General features: G+C 38.6%; 1 protein-coding gene across 1 annotated transcript in view; it reads right to left on the bottom strand.

Moving 5' to 3' along the window:
* The window catches only part of SPIRE1 (spire type actin nucleation factor 1), a gene marked incomplete at both ends in the record, with an annotated part of 122,961 nt that overhangs the window by 92,799 nt on the left and 10,026 nt on the right, over positions 1–20,136 (bottom strand). Inside the window, one exon of the mRNA XM_084283080.1 lies at positions 19,539–19,573. Coding sequence (XP_084139206.1) covers positions 19,539–19,573 — 35 coding nt within the window. The remainder of the gene's footprint in view (positions 1–19,538; positions 19,574–20,136) is intronic.

Raw genomic sequence — 20,136 nt, 5'->3', positions numbered from 1 at the left:
GGCTAGTTTTGACAAATACCTTAATACTGTTGAAGTTACAAAACTGATGTCCCTTGAAAACAACTGTCAATTCATCTGTTGCAAGAGAAGAAAGGACAGGAGTATTGATTTTGTTGTGTCTCTTTAGAAAGGTCAGGCTTTTCATGCTCTTGTTTACAAGTTAATGAAGTTCCCTTCCTGAGTGCATTATTCCTTTTTTCAGAGAGAAGGGGGGCACAAAACATACTAGTTTGCTTTAAAACTGGGACTGTCCTTGCAATACTGCTGTTAACACTACCAAGGAAAGTATGCGAGGGGCACTCAGAGTATTAGCTGACATTTAGTACTTTGTTGCATTATTTTTGTTGGCCTGAGAGTTTCAGCTTGCTCTTTTCTGACTCATAAAGTGTAGGCATCGTAATTTCTCTTCTCAGAAGTTGTGAGCCCATTTCTTTCTGAATACAATTCGCTATGAAATGATTGAGATGTTTGCTTTTCCACATAGGAATTTCTCTAACAAACAAGTCCTTGACCTTCAGGCGAACAGGCACAATGATCCTAAGTAATAATCTAAAATTAAATTGTGACTCGTTCACAATGGCCACATAAAATGGACACCAGGAGTGGAAAGATGAAAAAGCAGGTAGGCCACCACCACCCCACTGGCTGGAGGCTCTTCCACAGATGGGCTGCTGCCCCTATCGTCACACCATCTCCACTAGCTGGTGAGAGGATGTGGGGGTGAAATACTGCAACAAAACCAGAATCAGTTTCTCAAACACCAGGGCACCTTAATTCCTGTCAGCAAGTAGGGCATGGTAAAGTACCACAACAAACACGAGACAACTCCTCAGTATTTAATTCAATATCCCACTACGATGCTCTCAAGCTGGATGAGGCATTAAAGTTATGACTTTGCCAGATCATTCATAACTTTGCCATAAAATCCTTTGTATACTGTGGTCTGCACACCTCTACTCACAAGCACAAGTTGGGGGAGAAAACGAGCACTCACATCTCCACCTACAGGGTTCACCATCCATTTGTGTCTATAATTACTGTACTGGTAATTTCTATGCTGTGACCAGAGAAAGGACACATGCTTGCCTGTTTTTGAAGGAGTAAGGAAAACAGTGTGAGGAAGCAGCAAACGCAGCAAGGGAAGGCGAGTCAGGAGCTGAGGGTGACCACAACACAGGCAGGGGCAGTGCCCTCATTGACTAGGGACACAGCCCCAGGTACCCAAACAGGAAAGGAAGAGCAGGTCCGGTGACAGAAACCAGGGTCAGCCACAGTCCACAATCAGCAGAGAAGTCCCACGGTGACGAGGCAGGTTAAGGTTTAGCCAGGAAGGCAAGTCAGCACGTCAGGCTCAGCGAGGGACATGGCAGGGCACAGGCTGAGCTGCAGCACAGCTCGAGAGACAAAATGCGAAGGCTCAGCCTAAATGCTGTTCCTGAGCAGGAAGGAGGAACATGGGGGATGAGACTTCTCATGGCTCTAAACCACAGCCCTCACATAGCTGTTTTTATAGCAATCTGATCCAAGGCTGCAGCTCTACCACAGCAGGGCCAGCCCTGAGCACGGGCAGCCTGGCCTCTCCTCAGGGTGGGTGTGCAGGGCCCTGACATGGGCACGGTGCCTTGGTGCCAGGAAACCCCAAAGCACTGTCTTCTGTAGGGAAAAAAAAAAAAGGTGTATTCTTCTATTGAACGGTATGTGGCAACTATGAGGAAACAAAATGATACTGAAAATCAGATGTCTGAAGTCAACATCAAGAACAATCCTGGTGTCCAGACTTACTGTGCAATGCATGATTCTGAAATATACGTGGGCTCTGAAAGTTAGTGTTCAGTGTAGCTCTCTCACAAGCTATCTTGAATTTTCCTAACTCTGTAGAACCTTTGAGACAAAATATGAGTTATTTTCTTGAGGAAGAAAGCAGAAACTTCATCTTGCTGAATAAAGAAGATTTGGTAATTTGCTCACTATACTCGTTTCATAACTGATCATGAGATCTAGTAACAAGCCTATGTTGTTTGTTTTTTAATTAAATGAAGTTTATTATATGTAGGAATCTCCCAGGGAAAAAAATGTAATAAATTCACTGATGGTTTTGTGGTAAGAGAACAGCTTTTTTATTTATACTGTTTAGAAAATATCAATTATATCCATCAACAGTATCACATAAACAAGGCCTTCCTTTAAAAGAAAGGATATCAACAACTACTGAAGGAATCACCGAAAACAACCACATATACAACTTTCACATCTGCAAATCATTCTTGCCTATCGTGTTACTGTGACTCCTGTGATTTCACACTCGTTTTGGTGTGCACGAGCCCCCCCAGTGCACACACGGGTGCTGTCTCCGCTGTCCCATTCTTACTCTGTTCTTCCTACAGGCCTCTTGACTTTCCTTAAGGAAACTAAAGCCTGTTTTGGCCGCTATCAGGGCTCGTTCCTCCTAGCCATCTGACCAGCCTACACTCCCAGTGACACTCAGTGAGTCAGCGAAAGCCTGTGCGGCCAGGGCAATGCTCCTGCCTCCTCCCTGAAACCTCCCTGCATCATCTCTGACACCTCATCTCCATACGCGAGGTCAATGTGGGCGTCCCAAGCTATTAAAATATTTCAGGACTCCCATGCATCAGTCTCCCTCTCTCTCCTCTCTGCACTTGGAAAACAAATGAACTTTCTTTCCATCAAATACTTGGAGAGGATAATGCAGGCAAATACGCAGCTAAAATAACCCTGACTCACAGCGTTCGAGAAGCAATAAAAAGGATTGATTTACACACACAGGTCTGGTCTTTTTAAAATAAATTATTTCATTACAGCAACATGAACTAACAGATCACCAAAATGTTCCAAACGGCACATGTTTAGGCTAGCTTAACAAAATAAGTAGCTAAGAAAACATCACTAATATTTGAGAAATACATAAAAGTATTCGCCAACCTTGAAACCTTCTCATTTTAAAAACTGAATTTTATAAATAGGCATATCTATGAGTAAATGGTTTATAATACAAGGTGTTATTGAGCAGCTATCCTTCTATAAGAAATATTTAATAATATCAGGTATGCAACGTCAATACAAGTCATCATTGGAAAACACTTATCTAAATTTGAGACATCCATGTGGGATGGGGAAAAAAAAAAAAAAGAAATATGCACACAACAAAGTGAGAGAGATCTAGGTTACACAAAGAGCTCTAAGTTAATGTAGAAACTGTCCAGTCTCATACGTCTGGAAAACATTTCATCATCGGCTTTACTGCAAATAAACAGTGATACCATCTAAACCAGAAAATGAAGTATATCCAACTGTCTAATAACAATGGTTACCTAACAGTCTTTTCAAGATCATTCGATTACATTTGGATACATTATGATAAAACATGCTGGTATTTTAAATACTACTATCCATAAGACTTGTTAAATAACAGTAAACTTTACATTAGGCTCAGTGATTTGAAGTCTCTTCTAAAACTCGTGACCAGTCACAAGGCTCTATGCCTCTTGACATGATCTTAAAGGGAAACTTTTTTTTTTCCTCCCTGATACTTACATATTCAGAATGAGCATGTATCTACCTACCACAGCTTAACAAAAAGCTATCAAGTCTAACTTGACTTTTTACATGTAAAACACACACTAATTCCTGGTGGGGTTTTACATGTGTACAATACAAACAATAGAAGCCCACTGCTAATAGTAAACACCAATATATCCACTACACCTTCTTTTTGTCTACTATTTTACTGTGAGAAAACCAAATACACATACATACGCACACACGTGCATTTTTGTTTACTATGCATTATCCAGTATGGGCTTTGCATCCAAGAAATCTCAGAATGATTGGCAAAGTTCAAATAAGATCACTCATTGAGGACTGGTGTGAAATTGCTGGATCAAAACCAGCCATTTTCCAAACAGAGAAATACAAGGAACAAAACTAGGAGCAAAAGATTTATTACCAGTGAAGTGAGTTCTTCACTATCTGTGATCCAGAGTTTCAGTATACAGCAGCAACTGTGTACCATAAGCACTAGAGTTTGGGAAGTGTTTCTGGCTTTTACAGCATCATGAGAAGGAGCTCACAGAGTCACCTTTCATGTTGCGCTGCTGCATCAACGCTCTGCTTCGAGCACTAACCTCCATGCCCTCAGTATTTCTCAACCTGCAATTCAGACAAGTGCTAAGATTAAAGGGAAGACAGAAAGAATGTACCCATACCTGTGGATTTTATTTTCAAGTAACTACAGCTACTGCTATGAATTTCTTTTTCTGTGTTTGGGTGACTGCCTGCATGTGTGTTCTCCACAGTGAGGGTGGCAAAACACTGCAAGAGATTGCCTAGAGAGCCTCTGGGATCTCCATCCCTGGATGCCATCAAAACCTGACTGGACAAGGTCCTCATCAACCCCATTAACTTTGAGGTTAGCATTGTCTTGAGCATCTTTGGTCATTAGTGATGGACCAGATGACCTCCAAAGCTCCCTTCTAACCTCCATTATGATTCATTGATATTATAATTTGGGCCAATTTCAAGCCTGGTGCCACAGATTTACATTTATCAAAGAAAGAGCAGAGCACAGAGGCCTTCATACAGGTAAGTATCCAAAGCCCAGCACAGTCCTTAACAGAAAACACTGTTGACAGACTTTTCAGCAAGGCCTTAGCTCATATAGATCAGTCATGGCACAACACATCAGCCATGTCAAAAGGATTTGAGTGGGGATGGCCAACCCCCACAGTTACTCCACAGTGGAGACAAATATCTGAGAGATAACGTGAAGGGTTTGCACTTGTGGATATTAAAAGACAGCTCTTCACATTCAGAGCAAATAATATGGCTCAAACTTTGTGCATCCAGAAGGAAAACACAAGTGAATTGCTTATAGAGGAACAGTTCAATGTCTCTTCATCAATAATGATGTGGTTAACAGGAAGACAAACTTCACAGAAAAACACACAAGTAAATACGTAGTCATAGGTACAAATTCAATAGGATATTGTGTTGTTCAGTGTCTCATGACACAGGAATCAGGTTGTTTAATATCTTATGATCTAACAGTGTTCTCTGCAGGCTGGAAGAAGATGAGGCTTGCTTTTCTTGACCCAGGAAAAAGACATCCTCAAGTCAGTTGCTATAATGGACAAAGCAAAGGAAATCTGAGACTTTGTATTGTAATTATATCTCTAAAATGGACTGCAGGAGCTTTATTCCCCCTTCTCAATGGCAACAGGACCAAGTGTCATGCAGCAGGAGTCTGTAGGTCATGGTCAGATTACCAAGAACACACAACAGATGGAGAGGAGATGGTAAGAGGGACAAAGCATCCCTAAGAGTCAACTGTACATTGAGGATCCTGAATCTCTAGCTGTCAGTGTTATCAGAGAGTGGAATGGTTGCAGCTGCAGTCAGACTTCAGCAGAACTTGTGGCTGAGGACAATCCTTTGCTGTACCCATTCAGAGCAGTTTCTTTTGATCAGGCTATTATTTTTTTTATGTCTTTTTTCTCCCTCGGGGTACTGTTGTGAGATCTGCAGGTGAAATCCTGCACTGGGATGCTGAGGACATCTGAGATTTGCAGTGCCCAAGGCCACAGCTTAAGTAGGTCAAGCCAGGGACAACGCCAGCATTAGACTGCAACACCAACGGGGTCAACATGATCCAAACAGAAACCCATCACCCTTCAAAGGAGGGATTCTGCAGACGTGGGCTCTGTTCCCTCTGTCTGTGGGACACGAGACCGCTGACAGCTCTGTGCTTAGTGCCCAGACCTCTCCAGAGCAGCAGCAATACTCACTGTGGGCTGGATACCAAGAAGTATGCTTTGATGAGACTGTGCTCAGGAGGTAGACTGCTGCCTGCTAGACTGTCAAAGGAAAAGCAGACTGGGATCCTCATTCACTGAGGAACTGAAGGGCTGACAGGCAAATTAATTAGAAAATAATTATTTGAGGATAGAGAGATGTAAAAAAAAATAGAAGAAATGAGTCAAGATCATTCTATTATGACTCCAATGAGTCATAAAAAAGTAAATTCAGAAAAGGACACATCCATAAAACACAGTTCCTGTTGTGCTGGATGAGTCAGAGGGATGACACGCTCTTAACCACAACTTCTGCGTGTCACAGGGGAGCCACAACAGAGGAGCTTCGATGAGCACCACGAGAATCCCTGCTCTCGGGTGTTGGTGCTGCCCAGTAACCCAGACTCTGAACAAACACGGGAGCTATCTCAGAGAGACGAACTGTCATATCCCGAGCAAACTTATTATCAACATAAACATAAGCACACGTGTAGTTGCTTCAGATAGGGGATTGGGACTGTAAGAACTCAGATTTTAACAAAACAATACTGTTTTATAATTTCTGTTCAACTGTTCTGAAGAACGCAATTTCCAAGCATAACATTTCTGAATTTCACTGCATCAAAGCTGCAAAGGTTGCAACTATCGTAACACCTGAAGCAGCTCATGTTCGTTGTTCCTGCAGCCAAAAAACAGGGACAAAGCACAGCAAACAGCACTTTTGTTTTCTGTTCAGGAAGCTTTTAAAAACTTGCCATCACACTCACTTTTGAAAAACTGGAACAGGCCACATAAAAAAACAAAAAACAACAACCAAACCAACCAAACAAAAAGCAGTGTCATATAAATTCTATCACCTTCGGTGAAGGGTGTATTTTTAGTTACACGCAACAAAAACACAAATACAATTGCCTGTTAACACTCAGGTTCCCATGTCAAGATAGGAAATGAAAGACAGCATCTGCAGTATCTGCTGCAGTGCCCGCTGCCTGGAGAAAACTATCTTGATATTCATACAGATACAAGATAGAAGGGCCAAGATCTTCATACATATATGAGCAATCTGGAAAAAAAAAAAAAAAAAAAAAAAAAAAGAAAGAAAAAAAAGGAACTGACAGGAAGGTGCCTGGTACCTCATTAATTTGACAGTTTGTATTTCAATATGACATTTGAAGAGCTGGAAGAATATAGAAGTGCTGTTGAAATGTAAATCCGCAGTGAGATTCAGGCTGTTTTTAATGATTATATCTTTGTTCATGATACATCTGCTGAAAAATGATACCAGCCCTCTGAGGCAGATTCTGTAAAATGAAATACTATTTTTAGGACCATGAACTTGCTCAATTTTGTCAGACTTTTTTTTTCCCCTTCAAGTTCTCTGCCCTACTACTTATTAGTGGAGTATTACCACACTGTGAAGCTAAACATTATTTCATTTGCATTTTAATGACAACACTCTTCATGTATTTCACTGCCTTTCCAAATGCTGCAGTAAATAAGAGGTACCTTTGTTTCCCCATTCTATATTAGTTTTTGATGTGTCTTTGCCTTCTTACTGAACTTCTTCCTTTACTTGTACCTAAATAAGACTCCTGCTCCATATCCCCCAAAGTTTGCTTTTTTCTTCCATAAAGCTGTTCATTTTGATTTCCCCCTAACATTCTAACTACTTCAGTTTTGAAACACTTCCTGAAATATTTACAGGAAAGATAGGGGTGGGTTTGTCTTCTGTGTAGGAACAACGCTCAGTCCATCTACTGCCAGCAAGCAAGTAAACAATAGAAAAGCAAAGTCTGCTTTTGTACTAGCACAGTAACACACACACATATATAGCCCTGAAAGATAAGAGATTTATTTGAAAGAGAATGGGTTACTGCTTTTATAGGTTTTCAAAGTATTTATGAAATTTACACAGGAGAAAAAAAAAGGGAGGGGGGAGAGGGGATAGTCTAGCCTGAAAGTAAGTTCACAGTATTTTGATGAAATGTCTCTCAAGGGTATTAGAATTGTCTTGGCAGCAAAGAAAAATAGGCATATTATTTCAGGTAGTTTGTAAAATCTACAGAAAGGTTTTTGGTTCTGTGATTAGGGCTTAAAAAATCTGGATTCTGCGCTGGCTCTGCCACACAGACTGAATGTCACAATTTCCCTAATGTCTTGAGCTTGATTTTTCCTTCTCTAAAATGAGAACAGCTTTTATTTTCTCCCAAAAGTCATTCATCTTGGCTACCACATAATTAAGTCACCGGGACTACTCGGAGAACCTCAGGTTCAGCACACACTTCATCTATCTACTGCTGCTCTGGGTTTTAAGCTATTAAGTATGCCATTGCATTTGCATGTATAAGTAGCATAACAGACAGACATCAACTGCAGGATCTGAGATTTGCAAACAGACAACATTCCAGAAAGCTGGGAGGCCAGGAATTGAGAAGATCTTAACTTTTAAATAAGCATTTTCCTTATGTAAGAGAATGAAGTACTTTAAATTGAAAAATAATTTTGCTCTATTACGTCCAAATAAGTGGTAAAACTCATCCATCACAATAGCATGTTTTTCTCCTTTTCTCTCGTTTAACTGTCTTTACCTAAATTTTTCAGATTAACTTTTTATTTAACATCTAGGAACAACTCTGCAATGGTAAAAACAAGTTGTATTTCCATACATTTTCCTAGTGCCAATGCTTTAAATGTTACAGGTACACCTATGCAACTGACTCTCCTTGTACATGCAGTGCTACTTGTCAAAGGTCCTTTACAATTCGTGATGAAAGCGCCAGACTGATAAAAGGAGGTTAGGTTCAGCATTACCTCTGAGTACTAGATCTGCATAAAAAGATTAATGAAAGCTGACAAAAGGAAAGGCCAGATTTTGAAGAAAAATGTATCAAAATAAGAAGTCTGTTTACTACACAAAACCACAGCAGAAGTCCTCAAAGTAGATTACACTGAACAGAAAACAAGAACAATTTAAACAAAACAATGCCGGATGTTCAATATTATAAACCCATCCTGGCCAACAAAGTTCATTAAGAACATTACTTCTGTTAGCATATGAACAGATTTAAAAAAAAGAAAAAGAAGAAAAGAGAAAAGAATTATTTTCTGCATGCTTTACTAGTTGTAGGTTTAAAGCAAGCTCCAGTAGTAAGCCATACAAAGAGTTATAAACAGGAGCAGCTCTTCTGGAAAATTACAAGGTAAGACAGTGGCCAATGGCCAGAGACCACAAATTACTTCACTGTTTTCATAGTTTCAGCTGGATTTGTTTTCTCCATGCCCAACTACATGAAACATTCCTTGAAGATCTAGGAATTGCACGAAGCTTTCAGTCCAAGGACAAAAGTGAAAGGCTCAATGGGATATTCAAGCACAAGCAGCACTCTCCAGAAAAAAAAAATAAATATAATCTGAGATGGTGTAAAGCATATTCAAAAGCAAGCATTGATTCACAATCACCAAATGGTGATTTGGGGTTAGCAATAACATAGTTTAGAAGATTACGTGGACATCCATGTTCTCTCTACAATTCGTACCGCCTTGGCTCCAAAGCAAGCGGAGCCCACAGCACGAGGAATGGCACATCCTCCTCAAGGAACAGACCAGATGGAGCATCTGAAGGCAACTTGTTTACTTTGCAGTGAAAGTCTGCTCCAGACTTGCAACAGCATGAAGGAGATAACCTGAATCTGCAGGCCAGAGGTGAACGGGAAAGCAGCACGCACCGACCCAAAGCCACGATGCAGCCAGAGAAGAGTCTTCTAAAAAAACTCTGAAGACATATTTTTCATCATTACCTAGAAAGGAGTAGGTGGCGGGCAGTCTGCATTAGCCAAGACCAAAAAAGAAAGAAAGAAAAAAGAAAAAAAAAAAAAACAACAACAAAAAACAAAGCCTGAATTAACATGTTGGCAACAGAGAAGAGAGGGGTGCTTTTAGCAGACAGCAATTAAGGACTTGGCAAGCATCTGGAGGAAAGGAAGGAGTGTGAGTCAAAGATAACGCTAATATCTCAAGTTCAGATAGCAGAGAAAGATAGAGACACAATGAGAAATGCACGGCGGAGAAGTAATGTATTCAGGCAGCAGTACAACATCCACAAGGCCCTACAGAGCAAACAAGCAGAGGTGCAGGGGGCTGTAAAAAAAAAAAACACAAAAAAACACACTTGGAGCAGAGATGGCAACACTGACAGTCATCAAATACTAGGCAGAGACAGTAACAGACACCCACAAAAGCAGGTGACTAACTTTTTGTTCAGAGAGAAACGGATATAAAGGAAGTTAATGAATGAACTATAAGAGATTTTGAGAGAAAACAGGAGAGGGAGGCTTGGAAGTGAAGGTATGCTAAAAGTGAGAAACAGAGAACTGGACAGGGGTGTTTCAGGCTTAGTTTTTCTCCCTCACATATTCCTCCCTATCAGTTTAACAGTGTCCCTACCTCCTTAACTGAAGCAGCAGCTAATCTATGAAGTGTGAACAGCTTGCCTTATCCTAGTTAATTATTTAACCTTAACTTTTTGCTGAAGGTGAAGGTGTTACAGGTACTTCATAATTTATTATGTAGCTATATTAACCTCTGGTTAATAGAAGAAAGGGACATGATGAAACATTTAGAATGCAGTCACCCCTTTGTTTTATCTGCATGCTTAATTTACCATTTGTATTTCATTTTAGTAAATCAAAGTATTTTAATCCACCTGCTGCAGCATACAGCAACACTGAAGGATAATCCAAGAAACATTCATAGGGTCTTTCACTCATGCCATTAAGGAAAGATCTTGGAGCTTGCTTTCTTTATAACGATTAACATTACAAACAGGTAAATGCCAGACAAAATTAAGCAATATAAGATGAAAACATCCACACTAGTAGGTCATGGGGCGCACTGAAACTTACCAGTTGCTAAAGAGCTCACTCCAGTACAAAAGCTCGAACGGGTTGCACTGTGTCAAGTCCAACAAAAGAAAGTGCAAACTAACAAAAACTCCTTTTTCCCTCAGCAAGCCCCATGACAGATTCTGTACCCTCTTTGGCAAAGAAAGTTCACAGTGCTGCAAGCTCTCATGACTCAACAGCAAATCTTGCTTTGTTGAACGTCTCAGCTTCTCAGGTCAAGTGCTTTAAATCAGAATTTACATATTAGTGTTCATTAGAAGAAAAGCATTTAGTCATAGAATTGGGGAAAAAAAAAAAAAGCATTTAAGTATGTATTAACCAATTTCTGATGATGTCATTGTACATGTCTTGTGGTTTTTGAATGCTCAGGGATGGTGTTACTGTGAACATCTGATCCGCTCTGTTACTAACCTACTGAAAATGCACATCTGACTAAAATTACAGTTAAGCTTTATTCACAGTATTTCCCTCAAATGACCTTTGGAAATCCCAAGAGGGGAGACCACATTTCTCCTCCCTTCTCTTGCAATAACTAAAGCTTCTGCATGATCAAAACCAGATGACAACAGCTCTTCTTCCTCCCAGTGGATAGCCAGGGCAGCATATGAAGGCAAGAGAAACCGAAGGCTAAACAGAGCCACGCTGTCTACTAGTACATAAAAATTCCATGTGTTCACTTTCATTACATTAGCTAAAGCTGCATTTAAAGAAGAAAGCCTTTCATAATGTTATTTTCCCAACTATAAATTGTTGGGAGTTCTACACATTAAAAGAAGTGGGAGTGACTAACGAGAATTTCTACATTAAAACATCATTTCCTTCACAGGATAATAGATACAGATAAACTAAATCTGATATAGATACAGTTTAGACAAACTGGATCAATATTTCCAAGCGGATTCAAAGCAGGAATGTTAAAATGACTCAACGGTAGCGCACGCTAGTACTGAAGAGCGTAGGTGTTGTTCAAGTAGGTGGGAACACTCTGGATCCACTTCATTCATAAATAAGTATTTCTCTCACTTCAAATCTCTCCAGTATTCAAAAAATGAACTTACTGATATTATTAGTTTTATCTTGCTATCCTTGTGTCATTTTCTTAATGGTTAAATTTACAATTTAAATGCAGAGGATGTTTTAGGTCAGGAAGCTGGTACCTGGTAACTGAACTGAAGTGAAATTAAATCTTCAGCTCCCTTGAATTCCTGCTTGCTTTGACCACTGACCAAATTCAAAACTGATAAAAAAGTAACTATGTTATCTTAACTATGTTATCTTAACTTAAAATAAGCCTAATCCATTAACCACGTAACATTTCTTGGCATGCCAACTACGATGCGCTGCTACTTGGACATTCAAGGGCTTCTATATCAGAGTCAGAGAAAGACACTAAACCCCGCCTCTGAGAAATAAGAATTAGAGATCAATTAGAGATATAAATAAATAATAATAAAAAGGTCTATGAGCAATTTTTTTTTCACTTAAAGTGATTTAATAATTTAGTAGAACTATAAAATATTACAAAAATTTGATGTTTATTTTTCACAGAACGCCATTAATACCCACTTTAGTCAGAGGAGGTTACTTGGGCCCTGCAGTGATACAGCTAACCTAGCTAAAGTAAGAGTATCTGGAAAGAAAAATGCAACATTATATTCAGATACTTAAACAGGTCACCGAAGTACACTTCAGTCTTCCAAAAAAAATGATGTGGAGAAGCCTGACTTCCCTTGGCTTCTCAAACATCAAACTTCCCACCGAACCTATTCAGCACTATGCCTTCATCACAGGAAGCACAAGTGCCCCGTGGATGGAAGTGGTACAGGTTCCATTCATGGACACCTAGGGAAAGAATGGCTTAAATAAAAGGAAATCTTCAGAGAGAAACACTTTTTGGGGGAACAGTTCTTCACTTTGAGGGTGGTCAAAGACTGGAACAGGCTTCCTAGAGAGGTGGTTGGAGCCCCATGCCTGTCAGTGTTGAAGAGACACTTTAATTTTTGGATAGCCCTAAAGATGTCAGTCAGTTGGACTCGATGATCTCTGAAGATCTCTTCCAACTCAACTATTCTCTTCTACTCATATTGCACTGTACGTCTACTTCCTATCATGTATACTGTCAAAGCAGAAGGGAAACACAAAGTTACAAGACTTAGGAAAAGGAAGCACAATAACAAGATTTTTGGTATCATTCCTCTGTTTTGTCTTTTTCTGAGGATTAAAAGCAACAGAAGGAGAAATAGAGATTAAGATGTGAATGAAACCCTGTAGTCCTACCTACTACAATAAATATCTCAAACCTACCACAGAGGCAATAAAAAACCAGCAGCACTTACTGAAAGCAAGCTCTGATTCAATGTTAGATCATTAGTATTTCTCTCAGCTAACAATAAAAAAAAAATCAAAAGAGTCACTTTTTTCTTCCACATCACTGCATTTCTTAATTAAGTTTTAACAACTTGAAGACTAACAAATTTATAAGGTTCGTGATGAAAGAAGTATTTCACAACTGGATAAGAAGCCAGTAGGATCCTCTGGATTTTTAACAATTACTTAGCTTCTAGACAGTAGAGACAAGTATCAAGCACAAGTTTATGCACCTTAGACATTAAAAAACAAATACGCTAACTCCCACTGGACTACCGATGGAAACAAAAGCTTCTTTCAGGCATTAAATTAATAGGAAATAACTGAGTTAGAAAAGAGTGATAACTGCACAATATGCCAAATCAGCTTCTTTGTGTGCTTTTTTCATCTACGTCTTATGTACTTTTTATTCCATCAGCTTTAAATCTTCTGCATACTTTCATATTGTGGCTGTTGGAGTACTGAATGTATAATTGAGATGCTTAAGAATGGTTGCTTGTTTTTGCTGTCATCCCTTCTTCCCCAGATCAAAAAGCCCACACCATACCACCAGGTCAAGCTTACCACTGAAAGCGAACTCACTGAACTGCAGAGGTGCATTTCACATTAATTTCAGAATTGCCTTAGGCAAAGTCCACAAAGGAGAAAAAAATAAAAATAAAAAAATAAAAAAGAAGAGCTCCCTCCATGAAATCATACTAAGAAATATTAGTTGGCTTCTAGTCATCCCCAGAAAGTGCACCCCTTGTTTGGATTATGCTTTTATCATTAAGTATTTTGCAGGGATCTTGCCCCAGTGCTTTGAAATCTGTCTGTTAGGACCAATCAGTTTGAATTTTCTATAAACCTACTTGATTTCATACAGTAAGCAAGAACTGTCATTCTGCAGAATATCTGTTATATCAATTGCCCTAAAAATTGCTGCAGTGCCATATCTGTAGCCAGTAAAAGTCACAGTAAAACATTTTTTTTTTATAAAAAGATTTGCTTCACAAATCTTACACACATCAGAAGTTATGCACTGTAAAATATATAGGCCAAAATACTAGTATAGAAGCATAAAATATTTAACCCACACATACACAATGACAATAAATTTTGGCAAACACATTATGCAAAAAAAAAAAAAAAAATCAGACCTAATTTTACATTAGTGTAAGAAAAGTCTGAACTGCTCAAGTTATGAAAAAAACTTGTATATGATAATTTAACCTTTGTATTCTTCTACTTTTCTTTTTCTAGAATTTAGTATTTGTAGATGTTGAACTGCAGTATGAAGATACTGCCTGCAAAAATCCCAAAACATAAAATCAAAATTATGACATACCAATAAAAAAATATATGTAACTGATGCCCTTTTTTTATATATTTCTTTGTTTGGAAAGCATGATTTCTTCCTTTCTATCAGTAGTTTAATGTGCATATTGTGTGTATGTTTATAAAAGTTGCCACCTTTGCCACAATTCCCCCCTCAATTTGGTACTTTGTGAAGAGGCTGGAAAACCCAGCATCTCTATCACAGAATCCGTAACCAGCAGACTTCATGGAAAAGCAGTGCCATAGTATCTCAGAAGCCTTTGAGGGTTTTATTAGGCCAGGAACAAAGCCAGAATGTTTGTAGCTTATTATTATTATTATTATTACAGTGACAAAAACAACAACAAAAAGAAAGATTGCATTTTTCCTTTCATTCTCATACACTGAATTATCTTTTATTTCACACAAAAAACAAAGATGGACAATACAAGGGACTACTAGATTGTATGCACTCAACCAATACCTAAAGCTTAAGTTTTCCCTGCTGTTTGACTGAGCACTCGGATTCTTCTCTTGATCTGAACACAGAAGCAAACTTATCTACTGGCACTTGTCTACGAGAAAACTAGCACCTTAAAGCTAATTAATATGATAGCTATCACATCAATCAATACATATGACAGCTACTGTAGATATGACAGCATATCATTCGTATGATAGGTATCGTATCAAACAATATAATAGAACCAATAGAGGAAGAGGTTTTTCAAAGACTGAAGACTTGTACAAATGTATTGTACTTGTACTTGTATTCTCCCCACACTCTAAGATCCCTTTCAGAGTAATGTAAACTGAACTGGCAAACTTCTATTTCTGTAGTTAATCTTGTGATAAAACTGTGTAATTCTAATGACTTCACGCACTAACTGCACGAGGAACATTTTTGTGCTTTGAGATTTAACAGAGACACCACCACCTAAGTCACTGCTCCATGTTCTGCTATTTATGCTTTTTACATGCACAATGCTCCTTGGAGGGATCAAAGCTGGGGTGAGGCCTATTCTTCTACCAGCCATTACCTGAAATCCTGTCAGAAGAGCAGGGCTGAATTTTTGCCTCTCTGCTCTTCCCCAGCTGACTGAAAGGTTTCCCAGCGGCATCACTCGAATGAAGATTTTGTCACAAATCCCGTGTGACTTTAGGATGAGCGGATTATTGCAGGCACATCATACTACGCTGCAAAATTACAAAGCCTTTACAAGGAGCAGTTGTTTTCTCCTCTAAGACCCTGGACAGATGGCAGGATTTGACTATCTCTAAATCAGCTTAGTCAAATACATGATCAGTTCTCCAGCCCAATATTCATTGTGTATTCTTAATGAAAGCGTTGAATGAAAAGGGCGATGTGCCAAGCTTAAAGCAAGCAAACAACAGAAATCCATTTTCCTCCACGATCAACCTCTTCGTGGGATGCTGTGCACATTTATACAAATCAAGGACGACAGAGTTCCTCTTGAAAAAGTAGCTCGTTACAAAACACAGCAGATCAAAACCTGAATTCTACTTTCCTGAGTGTTTTCAATTTAATCGAGTGCCTGTTGTTTTGTTGCAGCTATGAAGTAATCCAGGCAAATCAGGAGGTCAGATGACTGCCTGCCACAGAGGAACCACACCAAGAAACAAGCATAATGGGCTTCCAGGTACCTAAAATAACAGGTCCCTCAAAGGCTGGAAGTGCATCATCTCTGAGATAATCCCATCAGCAAGTGATGAGCGCTTCACTCATCAGAAGAGGCACCTAATGCTGGAGCATGACTTAATGCTGTCAAGAAAAGATGTGTGATTCTACTTTGATTTCTAAGAAGCAATCCTGAATCCCTGCTAATTCTCCTCTTAACAGCACAGGGAACCAAGAGCTTTCATGGAATTAGCAGATTTGTACCCATACACTCACAGAGAATTTTGGTTTGTGTTTTTTCAGTGTATAAACAAAACTCATTTTGTTGGAAGACAAGAGTCAGCCATATTTCACTATGGGAAATTGTTCTCAAGAACATTTCTGCCTGTCCTCCTTGCAGTGACATTTCTCCTCCCTTGGCACCGTAAGGGTAAAGTTCGCGAAGCAGAACTAATGATCACCACTGTGCAGACAGTGATTCTTCACTGCTGCAACTGCCCCTCAATCACAATCTTACTTCTCTTTGCACCAGGGACTAAAAAAAGAATCCTAGATATTAGGATATGCTAAATCAACCCATTTTATACTGCTTGAATTTTGAGTATGCAACACTCTTGAATGTAGGTGTGGCATTATTTTTAATGCAAAATTATGACACATCTTTTGAAAGCCTAACATTCTGTGCTATTAAATGCAGGCTCGGATTTTCATTAGCATGAGAAGTGGTTGATTTTCTGTTTGAGTCAATATAATGAGTAACAAGTACATTCCTATTTGTATTGAAGTAGAAACAGTATCCTTATGTAACCTATACATTTATTTCCCTAAGTTATTGTCTGAAATAGTCAATATTTTAAGTTCCCAATCAAAGAGATTTGAAAGAGAAGTTTTAGTTTCCCAGACAAGTACCATAATTTTCACTGTATGTTAACATCTTTAATAATTACGAGACACATGTAATCAATGGCTTGCAAATAGAATTTGCATACACAACACGCAACAGTCTCCTTAAAACATTTTGAAAAACGATTCATTTTGTGATTTGACATGAGCTGATGGATGTTGAACAGCTTATTCACCATTGTTTGGGACAGGGTATTTAATTCATGCCTGGCTTTTAAACTAATGTGAGAGTTTGTATGTACCTTTATATTTGCATAGATGCTGGTTAACTACGTTATTCATACACAACAAGCCTATGCTCAGTTAGGTGGGTCTTCTGAAATACATGGCAATTAAACCCTCCTACATATGAATCACTGAGCATTCACAGAATACTTTCTATATGAGTACTAAGTGTTTACAAATGAGGCTGGCATATTTTAAATAATCTTCACCACTTCACCACCTTGGTTAAGACAACGAAGTAATGCTATCATCATGTACAAACAGAGACACAGGCGGACACAGATTAAATAAGGTGACCTTATTCCTTACTCCCATCTTCCCACTATGGCTATGGCAACTGGACCCAGAATTTCACACACACCTTGAATCACTAGCTTGAAATACATGGAATATCAACTTAGGATCGCTTACACGTTCTGCAAAAGAAATATGATTATCATTATTTACAATTCTAAGAAGCTTCCCACAAATTCTAATACATTTGATCAGGCCACAGTTTTCCACAGGAATCAACAACGTGCAGTAGGCTCTCTGCTGAATGCCTAGTTCTGAAAAACACAAACATCATCACCGCCAGGGCTAAAGCTGAAGCCCCAAAGGAATTTTGGAGGAGAAAAAAAAGCTACTGACTCCTTCACAGGCTCCTTCAAGATGACAAAGATAAACAGAAGAGTCAATATGCTAATGGTCACAGTGCTTATCAGAGACAATTTTCAATGGCGCATCTGTACCATGGGAAATTCTAACCTGCTGAACTTGTTCTAACTATTAACAAAACTATTTTTTAAAAATATGAAAAATTAACAGCTCTCTCCAAGGAAGATAATGAAGTAAAGGATGTCCAACTGACTCTCATTAGACATTTTTGAAACAAAAGCATTTTTACTTTATACCAAAGTGAAATATTTTATGTTTTCTTAAAAAATACGTTTTAACAGGGTTTATCATCTCTGTTTTCACTGTTAGGGCCTATCATTATCTTCTGCTAAAAAACACGAAGGAAAATTGTAAACAATGTTTAGTATGCAAAGCAAATGACACATTAGATTATCATTTGTAAGTAAGGTACGAGATTTATGAGCCAGGTTTCTACAAATGCTGAAACAAAAACAGGATGCATTTGCTTAATCTGAACTGCACAAAGAGAAACAAAATGTGCCTACTTCCAATTTCTGGACTTGTATCAGTGAGGAATTTCTCCTTAGACTGCATCCTGCTGAAGGAACGTTGCCATTTTATTACAAACAGCTGCAAAAACCTGGATGGCTTTGGCATTTTACCATGTGTAGTTCAATTAGCGGGCCTTCCATTTTATTATTAAACCAGCTGTTTTCATACCCAGTTTTGTCTAAGTACAAACCTTTTAGCGACAGCCGTTTGTCACCCCCACATATATTAGGGATGAGAAAACAGCCCACCAATTAAGATGCCCTCACTGGCCCTACCACCTCCAGGCCCAGCCTGAGGTAGCAGTGGAACAGTTGAAGTAAAAACTCAGTTTTCCATTTCAAAGAAAGTTCAAAGACAAGAAGAAAACACTGCCCTGCAAAGGACGCAGATATTTTTATTTATTGCTGGAAAAGTTTAGTTAAGGAGTAGGCCATCAGATTTGCTCTGTATCATAACAAACAGTTGTGAGTCCACATCCTGTTCAGCAAGAAGGTCTACCTAGTTTTCATTCAAGTCTTGGATTAAATCTGTGGATCTGACAAAATGGTGGTTTGAGCATTCTTACAACAGTCACAGCTTAGGATCAAAGACACGGAGTCAAAAAATGGTCAAGATATAAAGCAAGCCGTTTTGAATTGGTTTTACAATTCTGTTGCTACTCCAGCAAGACATACCTAAACTATTCCTTAGGCCCCATATCACCAAGTGATAAATTAAAGGAAATACTAAAAGCACATGAAAACAGGACACCTTGAGGTAGAAAAATAATCTTGAGATCACTTATCTTTTCTGCTTCTGTCCAAATTCCTGGGTTGCCAAAAATCGCCAACCAATTCTGTTAACACTAAATATTTATTCCACAATCTACTAGTCCTTTAGAAAGCACACCAAGATAATTTATCCAAGAGAAATTATTTAAAATGAAATATTCTAAAATAAAACCAAAGATACTTATTTAAAAGAAGTGAATAACAAATGAGGTTACATTATCTGTAGCTCCAGCCTCATTTTTTGAAAACTACATGGACTTTCTTTCTTCTTTTTCTGAGCATGAGACTAAATGACCCATGTTAAGATACTTTTATGCACCTGTTAATTTGAAGACATAAATACTACAAACATTTCACAGTAAGACTGCCCACTGAAAGCACTCTACATTTTCACTTTAAGGTAACAAAAACAAACTGAGCTAAATCAGCACCAGCAGAGAACACAAAACACTTCTCTTACCTCCATTTCTGTGCAGTGTAACCGGTCTGATTTATCTGTAATAAAAAAAAAAAAAAAAAAAAGAAAGAAAAGCTTTCAGTTTAAGTCAATGGACAAGACACTAAGAAGTCAACTCTTTTTTTCCAGTTTTAGCCAAATATTCTTTGCCTTACTTCAATCACACATTTCAATAATATTGCAATTATACATGCATCACAGAATTAACAACAAAAAGGCCCTGCCCTCTTTATTTGGATCCTTCACGACTCTCCCTTTTAAGATGTCTTTAATGTTTGGCTTCATTATTTAAATTGTATGAATGATGCTCAGCCATGGAGGGAACATGAAAACACGTTGGCTTAAATTAAGCAGGAGCAAGTAATTATTTCAAGAGAAAACATACCATTAATTCATAGACCAGGAAAAAACCACTTGCTTCATCTGATACTTCTGGGATATCAGAGTTCAACAACAACAACATGAAGTTTGAGCAAGCTAAAGCAGAAATATTGTTGTAATATTTTCAGAGGTCTTTTCTTTCAATTTTTGTGTTTCCTCTGAGTTCAGAAGAAGCATCACTTTGGAATTTAATCAACATGGAGAAGAAATTAAGCGTCTG

Source organism: Netta rufina (assembly GCF_964035555.1).
Source record: "Netta rufina genome assembly, chromosome: 2".
NCBI classification, from domain to species: Eukaryota; Metazoa; Chordata; class Aves; order Anseriformes; family Anatidae; genus Netta; species Netta rufina.
Note: the sequence above shows the minus strand (reverse complement) of the source record. Positions and strands in the feature narration are given on the sequence as shown.